Raw genomic sequence first — 15,769 nt, 5'->3', positions numbered from 1 at the left:
AGATATATTCAGTATACATCAATAAAAGAAATCAGGGACCATGTAATTCAGGCCAAAAAGTTTTAAGAAAGTAGAAATTACAGGAGATGCAATAAGAAATGGGTAGAAACACACTATTAATAGAAGACTTTATTTTTGCTTCTTTTAGCCCATGAGAGATCAGTGTAGAAAAGAGAAAAGGATGGAAGACCCAAATGATTTGTTTAACAGGATCAATATGATTGATACATATTGAACCCCATAGCCAGAAAATAGAGTATACACATTTTCCCCACCCTTTCTTAAATAACTGAGTCAAAGAGGAAATACAAATCCAAATTGCAGGATATTTATTAAATGACAATAATAAAAAACATTGCCTATGAGAAGCTATGGAAGACTGTTAATACGGTGCCCAAAGGGAGGGGAAAAGTCTTAGCTGGGTGTGGTAGCTCATGCCTGTCATCCCAGCTACTTGGGAGGCTAAGATGGGTGTATCATTTGAGACCAGGAGTTCAAGACCAGCCTAGGCAACATAGTGATGCCCCATCTCTAAAATAAAATAAATAAAATAAAATAAAATAAAATAAAATAAAATAGTGGGACCTGGTGCCACGTGCCTGTATCCCAGCTACCTGGGAGGCTGAAGCACGAAGATCACTTAAGCTGAGGAGCTTAAGGCTGTAGTGACCTATGATTACACCACTGCACTCCAGCCTGAGTGACAGACCAGGATCCCTATCTCCAAAAACAACCAAACCAAACCAATAAATAGCCTTAAATAATGAACGAGTGGGAAAAAAAGATACCAGTTAAATTAAACATCTGCCTCAGAAAGGTTAGAACAAGTACAAAAAAGTAAAGCAGATTATATGATTATATAGCTGGAAAACCCAAGGGAAGCAATTAAAAATATACTATCATAATAGGAAAATTTAGTAAGTTTCAAAATTAAGATATAGAAATGAGTAGCTTTCCTATATGGGAGTAAAAACCAGTTAAGAGATATAATGCAAGGGAAGACCTCATTTATAATAACAACGAAAGCGCACTGCCACCAAAGCTCAGACTAAGTGTAAGGAAAGTCTGCATCACCCACCCACATGCAGGAAATAAATGTAAAAGCTCCACTGAGGGCACAGAGGACCCTTGAACAAATGGGTCATCATGGCGTGTTCTTGGAGAGGCAGTCTAGCATCATAAAGATGGGAGTTCTCCCCATGTTTATTTATAAATTTAACACAATCCCACTAAAAGTACCAACAGATTCTTAAAAAGTTAAGTAAAGCAAATTGACACACAATCTTCATTATTCACAGATTCCATATCTGCAAATTCGTCTATTAGTTCAAATTTATGTGAACCCTCCAATCAATACTCGTGGCACTGCCCTGGTCATTTGTAGACATGCAGTGTGGCAAATTATTTGAGTCACCTATGCATGCCCTTAGCTGAGGTCAAACAAGGTGATGCTTTGCCTTCTTGCTTCAGCTTTCACACTGTAAACAAGAGTCCGTTTGTGGTCTATTTAGTGCCACTTTTCTGTGTGTGTTTTTGTGCTTTTTGTCGGTAATTTCACTATATAAAGTGGCACCCAAGTGTAATGCTGATGAGTTGTCTAGTGTTCCTAAGTACAAGAAGGCTGTGACGTGGGAGAGAAAGTACATGTGTTAGATAAGCTTTGTTCAGGCATGAGCTATAGTGTTGTTGGATATGAGTTCAATAGTAATGAATCAATGTGATATTACATAAGGTGTCTTTATACAGAAACACATATAAAACAAGGTTATATATTGATCAGTTGAGCAAAATATGACCAGAGGCTTCCAAAAACCTTATTCTGTATTTCTACTAGAATCAATGTTCCAATATTTGCTAAGTCTATGTTCATGGTGACTTTATAGAATATAACTATCAGGAATAATGAGAATTGACTGTATATGTGTATATGAATACATACACACACATATCCGTATTTTCAGAATCTACCCACTTTTGAATTCACTGCTACCGACTTAGTCCAATTCACTGTCACCCTTCCAAGTCCATTGCAATTACTCCTGCCCCATCCTTGCCCTCCTAAAGTCTATTATTCATGTAGAATCCAGAGCATGTCCTCAAAGCATAATTCAGATTATAGTCCCCAGCTCAAAACTCTCTGATGTCTTCTCTTACTTAAGAATCCAAAGCCTTTGTCATGGCCTATAAGTTCTATATACCTCTGAGAAACCACTTCCCGCTCAACCCCTCTCTACCTCTCCAGCCAGTGGCCTCCTTGCCATTCCCTAAAGGACCATTATAGTCCTCTCTCAGGTCTTTGCAACTGAGGTTTCCTCTGCCTCAGCTCCATGGCTTAGTCCCTCACTGCATTTAGATTTTGAGTTACAGGCAGCTTGTTAGCAAGGCTCTCCTTGGACACCCTACATAAAATGGCACATTTCTGTCACTGTACACCTCCATCATTCTTTATTTTTCTTTATGACATTGTCACTCTCTGAAATATTATGTACTTATTTGTGTACTCTCTGTATACCCTAAGTAGAATGTAAGCTCGATGAGATTTTTCTCACTTCTTTATCCCTATTGAGCAGCACTGGAAATAAGGATGTGCTGAATAAATGAATAAAGGGTCTAAAAAGGAAAGAAAAATAGTGAGATATCTCTATGTTCGTGAATAGAAACGGTCAATATTTTAGAGACGTCAGTTCTCTCCACATTTATTCTATGCAATTTTAATAAAAATTCAACAGGGTTTTCAAGGGTTGACAAAATGATATTAAAAGTTATAAGAATGATAAAATGGCTGTAATAGCCAAGACAATTTTGAAAGAGAAAAAAGTTCAGAGAATTTACCCTACCTGATATTAATGTTATAAAATTATAGTATTTACTAGAGTGTGATATGTATTGATGCAGAATAGATAGGGCAATGGATCAGACTAGAAAGCCTAGAAACAAACCCTATATATATATATATTTGTAAATGGCAGCTTGATGCATGCTATGTGTGACATTACACATCAGTGGAGTAGCTAGGACAATTGGTTATCCAGGTTGGAAAAATTAGACCCTTACATTATGCCACACTAAAAAAAAAAATCAATTCCAAAAGAATTAAATATCCAAATGAGAAAAAAAATAAGAATGTCTCCACCTAATATTCCCAAAAGCAAATCTTCAGATAGGGTTTTGTTTTCAATAGGTTTATTTTTCAAGTGATCACAAGGATTAGAAGTGAGGAACCAGGAAGAGGGAAAGGGTGAGAAGGGAAGCCAATTGGGCTGGTCACCAGTGTGGTCAACTGAGCCTCACTCTTGCTGGGGACTCTCTGAAGAACCATAATGAATGATCCTCAGGCTGCCCATCTTAGGAATGGAAGCGAGAGTCTTTATTCACTGGATCTGATTTTATTGGTCAAGATGTTCAATAAAGTAAGAAAAGTATTAAAATTTCTTGGCAACCTGAGATTAGGCCAAGATTTCTTAAACAAAATTAAAAAACACAATTATAATGATAAAACAGACCAATTACACAAGGATAAAATATTCTGTACATCAAAAACTTACAATCAAGTGAAAAGACAGGTCAAAAGGTGATATCAAAGAGGCTGGGGGAGTTTTTAATAAATGGAGATCAGGCAAGGCCTCTCCATGGAGGAGACACTTGAGCTGAAACATGAATACGAAGAAACCATTCCTACCAGGTAAAAGCATCTTATGTAGAGTCAACACGAAGTGCAAGGGTTCTGAGGCTGAACACTACTTGATTTATTCAAGGAAGGCCAGAGTAGCAAGTGAGGGGGAATCATAAAGGATGAGATTTAAGAGCTGATCAGGGGCAGCCTGTGTAATGCTTCACAGGCACGACAAAAAGTTTAGACTTTTTTTTTCTAGGTTCAACTGGAAACTTTTCTAGGTTTGACTGAAAACCACTGAAAGGGTATAGCAGTTGGGTGGCCAACTGCTGAATGGAGAATAGGTTCTAGTGGGCAAGAATGAAAGCAGAGAGACCAGTTAGGAGGACTCTGTGGTATTCCACATGCAAGATAATAGGGCTTGGGCCGGGGCAGTGGCAGGGGAGATAAAGAATGGACAAATCTGATATATAGTCTTGGAACCTGATGATGGAGAGAGTGCAAGGGGTTAGGATAGAGGGAAATCAAGCACACCTTCTACATTTTTGGCTCAAATTTAGTAAATGTAGTGCCATTTACTGAGATGAGGATTACTGATGAGGATGACAAGTTTGGGAATGAGAATCAAGAAATGTGTTTGACACATCAGATTTAAGACACCTGTTAGACTTCAAGTAGAAGTTTGGAGTAAGAAGTTGAATTTATGACTTCGCAGTTGAGGAGAGAGAGAAGAAGAGAAATATAATTGGTAGTCATTCACATATTGATAAAATTTAAAGAACAGGACTGGATGCAATTCCTAGGGAGAGAGCATAGAGACAAGGAAAGCACTCAGGTCCAATCTGTGGGGCATTCCAGTATGTAGACATCAGGAAGCCACGAAGGGACAACCACCACCACCACCACCACCAATACCACCACCAATATTACCACTATCCACACTACCACCCACATCACCAGCAAATGACCAGGAAGGAGCTATATTAGCCAGTAGGAGATTGTGGTGTTCCAGAAGACAAGAGAAGAGAACGCATCCATCCACATGGCCTAAAGGAGACCACCTTCTCCCAGTTCACTCACCTGATCACCATCATGCCAATACTTGACAGGTGTTAAGAGGCAAAGGGCAGCCAACAACTTCCAGTCAGAAAGGCCATGAGCAGGTGATCACTGAAGGCCATTCTCAGACAAGCCACACCAGCTCGATCTCTTTGACTGGAGGAACCAGATTTTTGGAAACAGATCTTTTCAGGCCTCAGACCTCAGGCTCCTGGCAGGAGATTTGCCTCCCCTTCCACCATTGCTCTACACACCTGTTGTCTACCCCCTGCCTCATCTGTGAAGCCAGCAGGACATCCACCCTTGGCCAATCTCTACAGTCCTCCTAGCGAGAAGCCCAGCTGCCTGCTGAGAACATGTAGTCTAGAAGCAGCCTGGCCCCCATAAATGAGATCCACAGAGAACCTGAATTAGCTGACAATATTGATTATCATGTGATTACTTATGACAAAGAACAAGCAATGAAAAATCCCTGATCTTCTAATTTATAGGTCTCGACATTTCTTTACCTATCCTTTTATTTTTAATGTTTTTTTCTTTGCTTGCTTTAAGTACATATTTTGTACAATCATATATTTGGATTAAATTTTCACAAGCTGGTAGAATTAATTTATTCATGCAAATTGCTCATCCAATAACTATTAATTGGGCATGTACTGTGAATCAACCTACTATCCTAGGTGCTGAGGATACAGTTGTGAATAAAACAAAGTCCTTGCTGGCATAGAGCTTACGGTCTAGTGGGGAGACAGCAATGAAGAAATAAACACAGAACATGGCAGAGTGTTTTGTGGAAAAGTAAACCAGAATAAGGACTTCAGGGAGTGGTGAATGGGGCTAGAAGTGTGTGTGGGAGGAGGATGTGTTATTTTATGTAGAAGAGCCAGGAAGAACTTCTCATAAGTCAGCATTTGAGGAGAGGCCTGACAAAAAGTCAGAGAGTAAGCCATGAATCCTGTCCTTCATTGGTCAAGATGCCCAAACCATGCTCTAGAAAGACTATCGCAGGCTCTGAGCACACTGCCTTATCCTGTGGAACTGGGAGTCACTGTGAATTGTTTTGCCATGTCCTATAGACTGAGCTATGGTGACTTCATCTCCAACCAAAAACATTCCACCATCTTCACTGTGAGCATGGGCTTGGCCAAAAATCTCTCCAAATCTTGGCGTCTGTGCTGAAGACTTCCACACTATTGGTTGGGGGATCCCTTTAAATCTGGCTGTTTCTTCCATTTCACTGTATTTTCTATTTTACTCCAATAGTGATGGACAGTTTTGAAGCCCGTTTGTACGTCCTAACCCAAAACAGGTACCCTGAAGGAAGACTGAGTCTTTAGTACAGCTGTGGTCTAATTTACAAGGAAAGAAAAGTTGTGGGATGGTTGGGAATGTGAAATAGATAAGTAGAACAATAAAAAGGGAAGCGTGATGAGGTCCATAGGATGAGGTATGGCAAATGGAAGTGGTATAAAGAAAGGCCATCAGTATTTTGAGATAAAAGAAAATAAAATGCAGAAAGTATTTTAATGATGCTGGGAATAATAATTAGCCTATAAACAGTAGCAATGCCTATAAAATATTATACAAGATGTAGTGTTAAAAGAAAGACACCATCGTCATCTTCACCTAAATACTGAACTAACTTCACGTTATATATTTAGGTGAAGATAAGACAGAAGGGAAATCTGAAAATAAAATGATATGGAATCTGGAGCTCATTCAGAGTGGAGAATGGGAGAGCTGTAGTTGAAAAATCTATATGCATCCTAGGCCGGGCACAGTGGCTCACGCCTTTAATCCCAGCGCTTTGGGAAGCCAAGGTGGGTGGATCACCTGAGGTCAGGAGTTCAAAACCAGCCTAACCAATATGGTGAAACCTCATCTCTACTAAAAATACAAAAATTAGCCAGGCATGGTGGTGGGCACATGTAGTCCTAGCTACTCAGGAGGCTGAGACAGGAGAATTGCTTGAACCCAGGAGGCAGAGGTTGCAGTGAGCTGAGATCGCACCACTGCACTCTGGCCTGGGTGACAGAGCTGGACTCCATCTCAAAAGAAAAAAAAATCTGTATGCATCCTATTTCACTGTTTTTAGGTGAAATTCATTTCAGGCACCTCTATTTTGCCCGGTAACATTGAGCTCCACAGGCTTACATTTCTTGTAAGGCTAACTAATGAATTCCACAGACCAGATTTTAAAAATGTAAGTCTTCATAACTAACAAAAGAAATTGCTGAAGGAGATGAAAGGAAAGGCCCCTCGACCCACAGTTGTGGAAGGAGAGAGAACATTCTGCACCACAACACTAACATAAAGAATCTGATTTGACAAAGTGTTAAATTGAGAAATTTCAAAAGATCAGTCTTACTCTCTTGCAAAATATGGAAGTGTGCCTTTTCATAACCATTACTGATTTGTTCTGTTCTATGTTAACATACACTTGTCCTTAGGAGAGCTATTTGAAGAGGTCTTGTAATAATCCCACAAAATAGAAAATTATTGCCACTTCTCATGAAATCAATTTCCAAAGAAATCTGTAATTCTGATCGATTGTTTTATTTGATAATTTTTGGGCCTGGCCATAATATTTTAAGTGATATCTGGATCCCTAAACTTATAAATGCTTGTAAAATTTTATATTAACTCAGTGGCATTCTGATTCTCTCATATGCAAGTAGGTAATAAATTGACTACAGATTTCCTTTTAAATAAGGATTTTGAGAGTCTTGTCTCATTTAAATTCACTCCAGTTATTATGTAATAGAAAAAAATATTCATAGCAACACATAAATTTATACAACGTATAAAACTTTTTTAAACTGCCAGAATTGTACAAAAAAAATTTTAGTGGAAGAACATTACATAAGACATGAATAAAAGAGTAAAAGTTTCTGTTCTTCCCAAATTAACCTTCAAATTCAATGCTCTTTTTTTTTTTTCTTTGAGACAGAGTCTTGTTCTGTCACCCAGGCTGGGGTGCAGTGGTGCAGTCTCAGCTCACTGCAACCTCTGCCTCCCGGATTCAAGCAATACTCCTGCCTTAGCCTCCTGAGAAACTGGGATTATAGGCATAAGCCACGATGCCTAGCCAGTTCATTGCATTTCTAATCAGAGCTTTCAATGGACTTGGGAAGGAGTTGGGAGAGATCTTCTTGAGCTCATTCTAAAATTCACCCCAATGAGGCATCGGGATGGTTCTGCCTCTGAGCTCTTCTTTCTTTTCTGTAGTCCCTTCAATTACAAAAGAAAAACATAGAATATAGACAGGTAAAGGCACTGTGTAATCAAAGTGGTGATTGAAATCACCATGCCATATTGTGGAGAATATTTTTAACATTCCCACCTCACTTACATAGAAAGGCAGACCCCATGTAGATTATATATGTAAACATTAAAAATGATCAGTTATATCAAACTTCTAGAATCAAATATAGAACAATATTTTTAAAATATTGAGGAAGAAATAGCTGTTATAAATATGATATGGAACCCAAGAACCAGTCAGAAAAAGGCTAACAAATTTGACTACATAAAAATTTAAAACTTCTCTAGGACAAAAGATTCCCTTAACAAATCTAAAAGAAAAACAACAAATGGACAAAATACTAGCAACGCATATGACCAAGATTTAATATATATAATGTTTAAGAGTTCTGTATTCATTCAGAATAATAAGGAAAACACCATGACTTAAAACACCAAGAGGGCCTGGCGCAGTGGCTCACGCCTGTAATCCCAGCACTTCGGGAGGCCGAGGCGGGCAGATCATGAGGTCAGGAGATCGAGACCATTCTGGCTAACACGGCGAAACCCCGACTCTACTAAAAGTACAAAAAATTAGCCGGGTGTGGTGGCGGGCACCTGTAGTCCTAGCTACTTGGGAGGCTGAGGCAGGAGAATGGCGTGAACCTGGGAGGTGGAGCTTACAGTGAGCCGAGATCACACCACTGCACTCCAGCCTGAGCAACAGTGCAAGACTCCATCAAAAATAAACAAAAACAAAACAAAACAAAACAAAAAAACACTGAGAGCGTTCTCTGACAAAGAGTTCTATGAAGAAGAAAAAGAAATGACTGATAATAAATGAAAAATTCCTGACGGCACTAAAAATGAAAACAATGCACATTAAAGCAGCCCTGAAACAAGACTTTTTATATTTCAATTTAAAATGTTTTTATTGTCCAGGTATATTAGTTTAAAAAGCAAGAAAGGACAAGTGTGTACAGAATTACTCATTTAAATAAATAAAACTATATTCCAAAACGTGTTAACACATGCATAGTAAAATTCTGGAAAGATAGACACCAATGTTCACAAGAACATCTATTTTCAAATCAGAATAAAAAGGGAGATGAAGACAGAATAAAGCAACATGAGCATTTAAAAAAAAAATGGCTACTTTAAAAGGCATTCAGGTTTTATCTTATGAAAGGTGTAGAAAAAAATGCTCCTGGAACTGACAAACAAATTTAGTAAAGTTTCAGAATACAAAATCGATGCATAAAAATCAGTAGCATCTTTATACACTAAAAATGATCTAGCTGAGAATCAAAGGAAGAACACAGTCCCATTTACAATAGCCACAAAGAAAATGAGATCCCTAGGAATTCATCCAGCCAAGGAGATGACAGATATCTACAAGAAGAACTACAAAACACTGCTGAAAGAAATCAGAGATAGCGTAAATAAATAGAAAATTATTCCATGCTCATGGATTGGAAGAATCAATATAGTTTGAATGACTATACTGTTTAAATCAATTTATAGATTCAACACCATCCTTATCAAAATAAAAGCATCATTTTTCATGGAATTAGAAAAATCTATTCTAAAACTCAGTTGGAACCATAAAAGAGCCTGAATAGCCAAAGCAATTGTAAGCAAAAAGAACAAAGCTAGAGACATCACATTGCCCATCTTCTAACCATACTATAAGGCTACAGTAATCAAAATGGCATGGTACTGGTACAAAAACAGACACATAGACCAGTGGAATAGAACAGAGAACTCAGAAACAAACCTGCTCACCTACAACCATCTGATCTTCAACAAAATCAACAAAAATAAGCAATGGGAAATGGATTGTCTATTCAATAAATGATGCTGGAATAACTGGCTAGACATACGAAGAAAAATGAAACTGGACCCATACTTCTCATCCTATACAAAAATTAACTCAAGATGGATTAAAGATTTAAATGTAAGACCTAAAACTATAAAAATCCTAGAATAAACCTAGGAAATACGCTTCCTGACATAGGCTTTGGCAAATAATTTATGGCTAAGTCTCCAGAAGCAATTGCAACTAGAAGAAAAATTGACAAGTGGGACCCAATTAAACTAAATAGCTTCTGCACAACAAAAGAAATTACCAAAAGAGTAAACAGACAGCCTTCAGAATAGGAGAAAATTTTTGCAAACTGTGCATATAACGAAAGTCTGATATCCAGAATCTACAAGGGACTTAAACAAATCAACAAGTAAAAAACAAAAAAATCAAAAAAAAAAAAATGGGCAAAGGACATGGACAGACACTTCTCAAAAGAAGACATACAAGTGGTCAACAAACATGAAAAAAATGCCCAACATTACTAATCATCAGATAAATGCAAATCAAAACCACAGTGAGATACCATCTCATACTACTCAGAGTGGCTATTATTAAAAAGTCAAGAAAATAACAGATGCCGGTGAGGTTGTGGAGGAAAAGGAATGCTTATACACTGTCGGTGGGAGTGTAAAATTAGTTCAACCATTGTGGAAGACAGTGTGGCAATTCCTCAAAGACTTAAAGACAGAAATGCCATCCTACCCAGCAATCCCACTACCTTTAGGTATGTACCCAAAGGAAAATAATTTGTTCTATCAAAAAGATACATGCACTCATATGTTCCTTATAGTGCTATTCACAAAAGCAAAGACATGGAACCAATCTAGTTGCCCATCAACAGTGAATTGGATAAAGAAAATGTGGCACACATATACACCATGAAATACTATGCAGCCATAAAAAGAATGAAATCACGCCCTTCGCAGCAACATGGATGGAGCTGGAGGCCATTATCCTAAGCAACTTAATGCAAGAACAAAAAACCAAATACTGCATGTTCTTACTTACAGTGGAAGCTAAACATTGAATACACATAAATGTGAAGACAAGAACAAGAGACACTGGGGACCACTAGATGGGGCAGGGGGAGACGGTGGCATGAGCTGAAGAACCATCTATTGGGTACTAAGCTTTCTGCCTGGGCGATGGGATTTTTGGGACACCAAGCCTCAGCATCACACAATTTACCCAGTAACAAACCTGCACATGCACCCTTTAATCTATAATAAAAGTTGAAAAAAGAAAATAATGATAATAAACCTTAGCATTAAAAAATAGTTCATTTGTAACATAAAAATTAAGTAAATTCTTATTTGTTCTTACTTCTTTTCCCACTGTGTTTTTCCAAAGTAGAATTGTTTTCAGCATCCATGGTATCTAGAAAGTGACAGGTAGTGGTCAGAGAACTGTAATTTATAAGTAAAATTTATAAATCTTATGACAATTCACACTGCATGGAAGGCTTGCGTTTATAACAATATTCTGAGTATAATTTATCTGTCTTCCTTCCAAAGGAAATAGACACTGAATTGATGTCTAAGGTCTTCCTCCAGTTCTCTGAGACTTTGAAACAGCTCTTCATTACTTTTATGCACCAATTTCCTCATTTATGAAACAGGGACAGCAACAGTTATCCTGTTCAGCTTTAAAATTTTTATGAATATTTAATATCTTACTTGCAAGAGTTAATAGGAAATCACTATATAAATCAATAACAGTCCAGAAAATATCTTTCAAAACTATGTATTTTTAGCTTAAGAGTAGGTACCTGATTTTTTTTTTCCTGACAGGTAGCAGGACTATTTGTCTTTTTAGGCCTTTCCAAAGTTGTGAAAAAATGACACTATTACCTGTGAGTGGAAGAACATGCTTTTTTTTTTTCTTCAAGAACAAAGTGGAACTCGCTTTATAAATTCAACACTTTACTATTGATATGCTAATATAGTGAGATACTACTATGTTTACCAGTGTATTTTTTTACCACCTCACCAAGAGAGCCCATTCTGTTAAATATGACTTTATAATGATCTCTTGCCTCCCTGCAGTTCCCAAAAGGCTCAGGTTAAGCAAATGTAGAGAACAGGATTCTGGCAGCGCCAGACCTGTTCTTTGTCACTGTCTGCTCACAGTCAAGTGCAGCAGGAAACGGGGACTATGATTTCCGACTTGAAATTCTGAAGCTTGGGGCCTGTGGGCCCACTTCCTGTTGGTGATCCAGAGGCTGCTTGATGCTTTGCTTCAACTCTGATCACTTCCCACATCCCTACCCAGTGTCTGTGATATCCACTGAGCCACTTCCATCCCAAGACCCTAGGGCAGCCTTACCCATCATGTCAGATGCTTGACTACTTTCAGTCCTTGCTTCTTGGCTTCTTGGCACACCTTTTGGAAAACACATGACACAGGAGCACTTCTCACTTTCGGGTTCTTGTGGCTCTGATCCTAAATTGTGATTTGTAAACATTTTTATTTGTGCCCACTCCCCTTCAAAGATTCTCCTTTCCCCCAACATTAGTGACTACCCACTCCCCACAGCTAAATTAAGGGATGGGCTCTACATCTGAAATCTCTTTTTCTTTTGTGGTTCCTCACTGTATTTGTCCCTTCTGTTCATAAATAACCCTGAGAATTTCATCTTGAAATAAAGGGACAATTAATAGTTTGTTTCAGTGATGAAGAACACTGGAGGAGCAAAGGCTGGTTTTAGGGAAAAAGATGATGTGCTCAGTTTTGGAGGTGTTAAGTTTGAAGGTCTTGAGTAACATCCAAGTGGTGAAGTCTAAGGCCTTCAGGACCTCCAACAGGAGCCTTCTGACACTTGGATGAATGAGTTTAGAAGACAGGGCTTGCTGGAGATACACATGTAGGAATCATGAGGTTGTGGGTGGTGACTGAAATCACAGGAGTGGATGAAATGCCTGGGTGAGGCCTTTTGTAATCTGGGTGAGTCAGGGGGGCCAGGGGACACCTTATTCTGAAAATTTACTGCTATTATGAATCATGCCTTGTGCTAAAGTTGCTTTTATCTCATGGTCATTTCAGATCCTACAATTTCTCCATCATTCTATTCTCTCCCTTTTACACTTCCCCCTTCTTGCCTCCATTTTTCTCTCATCTTTTAATTCTGTCTCTACATACTTCTTGTTGTACCTAATTTTTTACACCACTCATCACCCTTTGAATGTATCTCATTCCACCTGTTTTCCTGTTTATATCTTTAGATCTAGTTTTATTATTGAGGTGAACTTCTTTCTACTATCACTTCCTCCTTCTGTTCTCTCTTCTAGCTTGTTTCTCTGAATCTTACTTTTTCTTTTTTTTTTTTGAGACAGAGTCTTGCTCGATCGCCCAGGCTGGAGTGCAGTGGCGTGATCACTGCAAGACCTGCCTCCAAGGTTCACACCATTCTCCTGCCTCAGCCTCCCGAGTAGCTGGAGCTACAGCTGCCCGCCACCATGCCTGGCTAATTTTTTTGTTTTTAGTAGAGATGGGGTTTCACCGTTTTAGCCAGGATGGTCTCAATCTCCTGACCTCGTGATCCGCCCACCTCGGCCTCCCAAAGTGCTGGGATTACAGGCGTGAGCCACTGCACCTGGCCCTTATCTTGATCTTGACTCTTTTTGCAATTTCAATCTTTGTCTTTATCCACGTTTTCTTCATCTATATTCATCTTTACCTCACAGGTTATTACTTTCATCACCAAATGTCTGCTGTTTGGACACTGACCACATAGCCATCTCTATTACCTTTGTCTGTTCCTTATGAGCTTTCTACCTTGCAAGGCTGTCAATCAATCAGCAACTTTATTTTCACATTTCTGGTACAATTTCTGAGAAGCATCTTGAAAATTATCCCCCACTCCCCCACAAAATTCCCCTACCTGGAATATTTGAATTCCTTGTCCACTTAGAAAAACTTGAAGCTGACTCTTATATCTCTTCATTTGATGACTCTAGCCTACCTTTCTCCATTCTTTCTCCTTACTTTATCCACTCAGTGTCTCCTCCCTCCATTCAGGAGCCCAGCTCTTCTTTTTCTTTTTGCTCCCTCAAACCTGTTGAAAGCAGCCCGAGTCTGTGTACAAGTCTTTGTGTGTGTGGTGTGTATGTGTGTGTGCATATGTTTTGGGGGAGAGGTAAGGAATAGAAAAAAGAGCTTTTCCTCCATGCAAGTAGGAAAATAAAGATAATTAATAATGAACATCATAATTGGCTTCTCCATCTCTTCTGACTCTCTTTGTGTATTCATTGGAGGAGCTTTAAATTCACAGGACAATGAAGACAAACAAGGAACTAATAGACTGTAGACAGTGACCAGGAAACCAGAGAACCTGTCTCAATGTGGGCATGCTGAACTATTTTCAGAGCTTAGACGGACTGACAAAAAAATACACCTACATCAGTGAGTACACCTCATAGCCCTACTCTATCTGGCCACACCTCATTCTCCTCCTCACTTCTCATTTTTCTGCCCATTGCCCTGCTGCTGTACATTTTTGTCTCTGTCTCTTTGATTCGGTGAGCTCATCTCCCTTTGATTTTTCTTGTCTCCTGTGTTGCTTTTTCTGTTTCCATCAATGATGTTCTGTTCTCCTTTGTTTCTGTTTATCCATTTTGCTTCTATCTTTCTAGGTATTTTGTGTATTATATAGCTGGTTCCATTTCTATTCTCTCTGTCTCTTTGCAATTTTTATTTTTTCCTTCCCATAAAGATTGTATTAACCAATATATATACACACACGTGTGTGTTTATGTATGTATACATGTTATATGTAACAAATACATGCATGTGTACACACACACACACACAGTGGTTGTTAAATAAGCTTTCTTGCATCAGGCACTGGTATAGTCTCCTGTGAATATTCTGAGTTCCTTGTGCATCTTCTTTGGACTTTGACTTAAATGACACAGCTCTTATCCTCCTGTCTGTTACATACAACAGTCACCCACCGTGAGACACCTATTGCTATTGTTTCTTTAGTTTTTTTGGCCCTAATACTTCTGTATATCTATTGCCTCACCCCAAATGGGTATAGTAAGAGTTAGCCTGCCTATGTCTTAAAAATTTTGTGATGATAAAATAAGATCTTATTTGCCAAAATACATTGAAATAACACAATATAATTCAATTACATGATGAAGGACATCTGCCAAAAACTATACTAACGTTTGAGAGTGTTTCAGCTGAAGTTTTTATTTCTGTCTATAATTACATAGTAGGAACAGTTGTCTTTTGAGGCTTTACAATTACAAACGACATTGATGTCAACCCATTTATCACTATAAAAATCTAAGATCTTAGTGTTAATAGGAATGAGAGCAGGTTTAAAAAAAAGGATACCACAAATTTGCTATTTATTTCTTCTACAACAGCAAAATATAAGTACATACATTTAGTCAGTGAAACTCTTTCTGTTAAACATGAGTTTATCATAATTTCCTGCCTCTTTCCATTTTCTAAAATGCAAAAAGGAGTTCCCAGATGAACTGGATACAAAGTAGTCAAGGTGCTCAGAGTAAAAAGCATCTGGAAACAGCAGCTTTTAATTCACATTCCTGACATTCTGCAGGCCAAGTCTTGGCATCCTAATCTTCTTTACCTGACCCACTTCTTAGGGATGAGCTGCAGGTTTTCTGAAGCTCTTCTCCATTACTCAGGTCTGAAAAGTCACTACTGCTGAAACCTGCAGAAAAAAATAAAATTCCTTAACAGTCTTAGTCTGAGTCTTAGGAACCAGCAGGGAATTCTTTGAAAGCAAAACTGAACAAAAGAAGCTTGTGTAGGAGGGGGAGAAATATTCCCACCACTGGGCCACCCTTTGGCTTTGATCATCTGACCTGTTGGTCAAGATTGCTCCAGGAGCCCTCTCTGAGGCTGGGGCTGGGGACGACGTTGTTTCTTACGCATCTTATCCTTTCATTATTAGTTTGCACATACCTCTGCTTCCATCTCAGTTTCTTATCCAAGGGAACCATGGAAGCAAC

General features: G+C 38.6%; 1 protein-coding gene across 5 annotated transcripts in view; it reads right to left on the bottom strand.

Moving 5' to 3' along the window:
• The window catches only part of SP100 (SP100 nuclear antigen), a 127,225-nt gene that overhangs the window by 56,893 nt on the left and 54,563 nt on the right, over positions 1 to 15,769 (bottom strand). For 4 of the 5 annotated variants that reach the window (XM_003274719.4, XM_030802389.1, XM_030802390.1 and 1 more), the window contains 3 exons: positions 15,385 to 15,468; positions 12,108 to 12,224; positions 11,106 to 11,159 (listed from right to left, as the gene is read on the bottom strand). In XM_003274719.4, coding sequence (XP_003274767.2) covers positions 11,106 to 11,159; positions 12,108 to 12,224; positions 15,385 to 15,468 — 255 coding nt within the window. Of the gene's footprint in view, positions 1 to 11,105; positions 11,160 to 12,107; positions 12,225 to 14,952; positions 15,469 to 15,769 lie in introns of those variants that run through there. The other variant, XM_030802391.1, reaches the window with a different exon arrangement.

The sequence above is a fragment of the Nomascus leucogenys genome, chromosome 22a (assembly GCF_006542625.1).
Source record: "Nomascus leucogenys isolate Asia chromosome 22a, Asia_NLE_v1, whole genome shotgun sequence".
Lineage (NCBI taxonomy): Eukaryota > Metazoa > Chordata > Mammalia > Primates > Hylobatidae > Nomascus > Nomascus leucogenys.
Note: the sequence above shows the minus strand (reverse complement) of the source record. Positions and strands in the feature narration are given on the sequence as shown.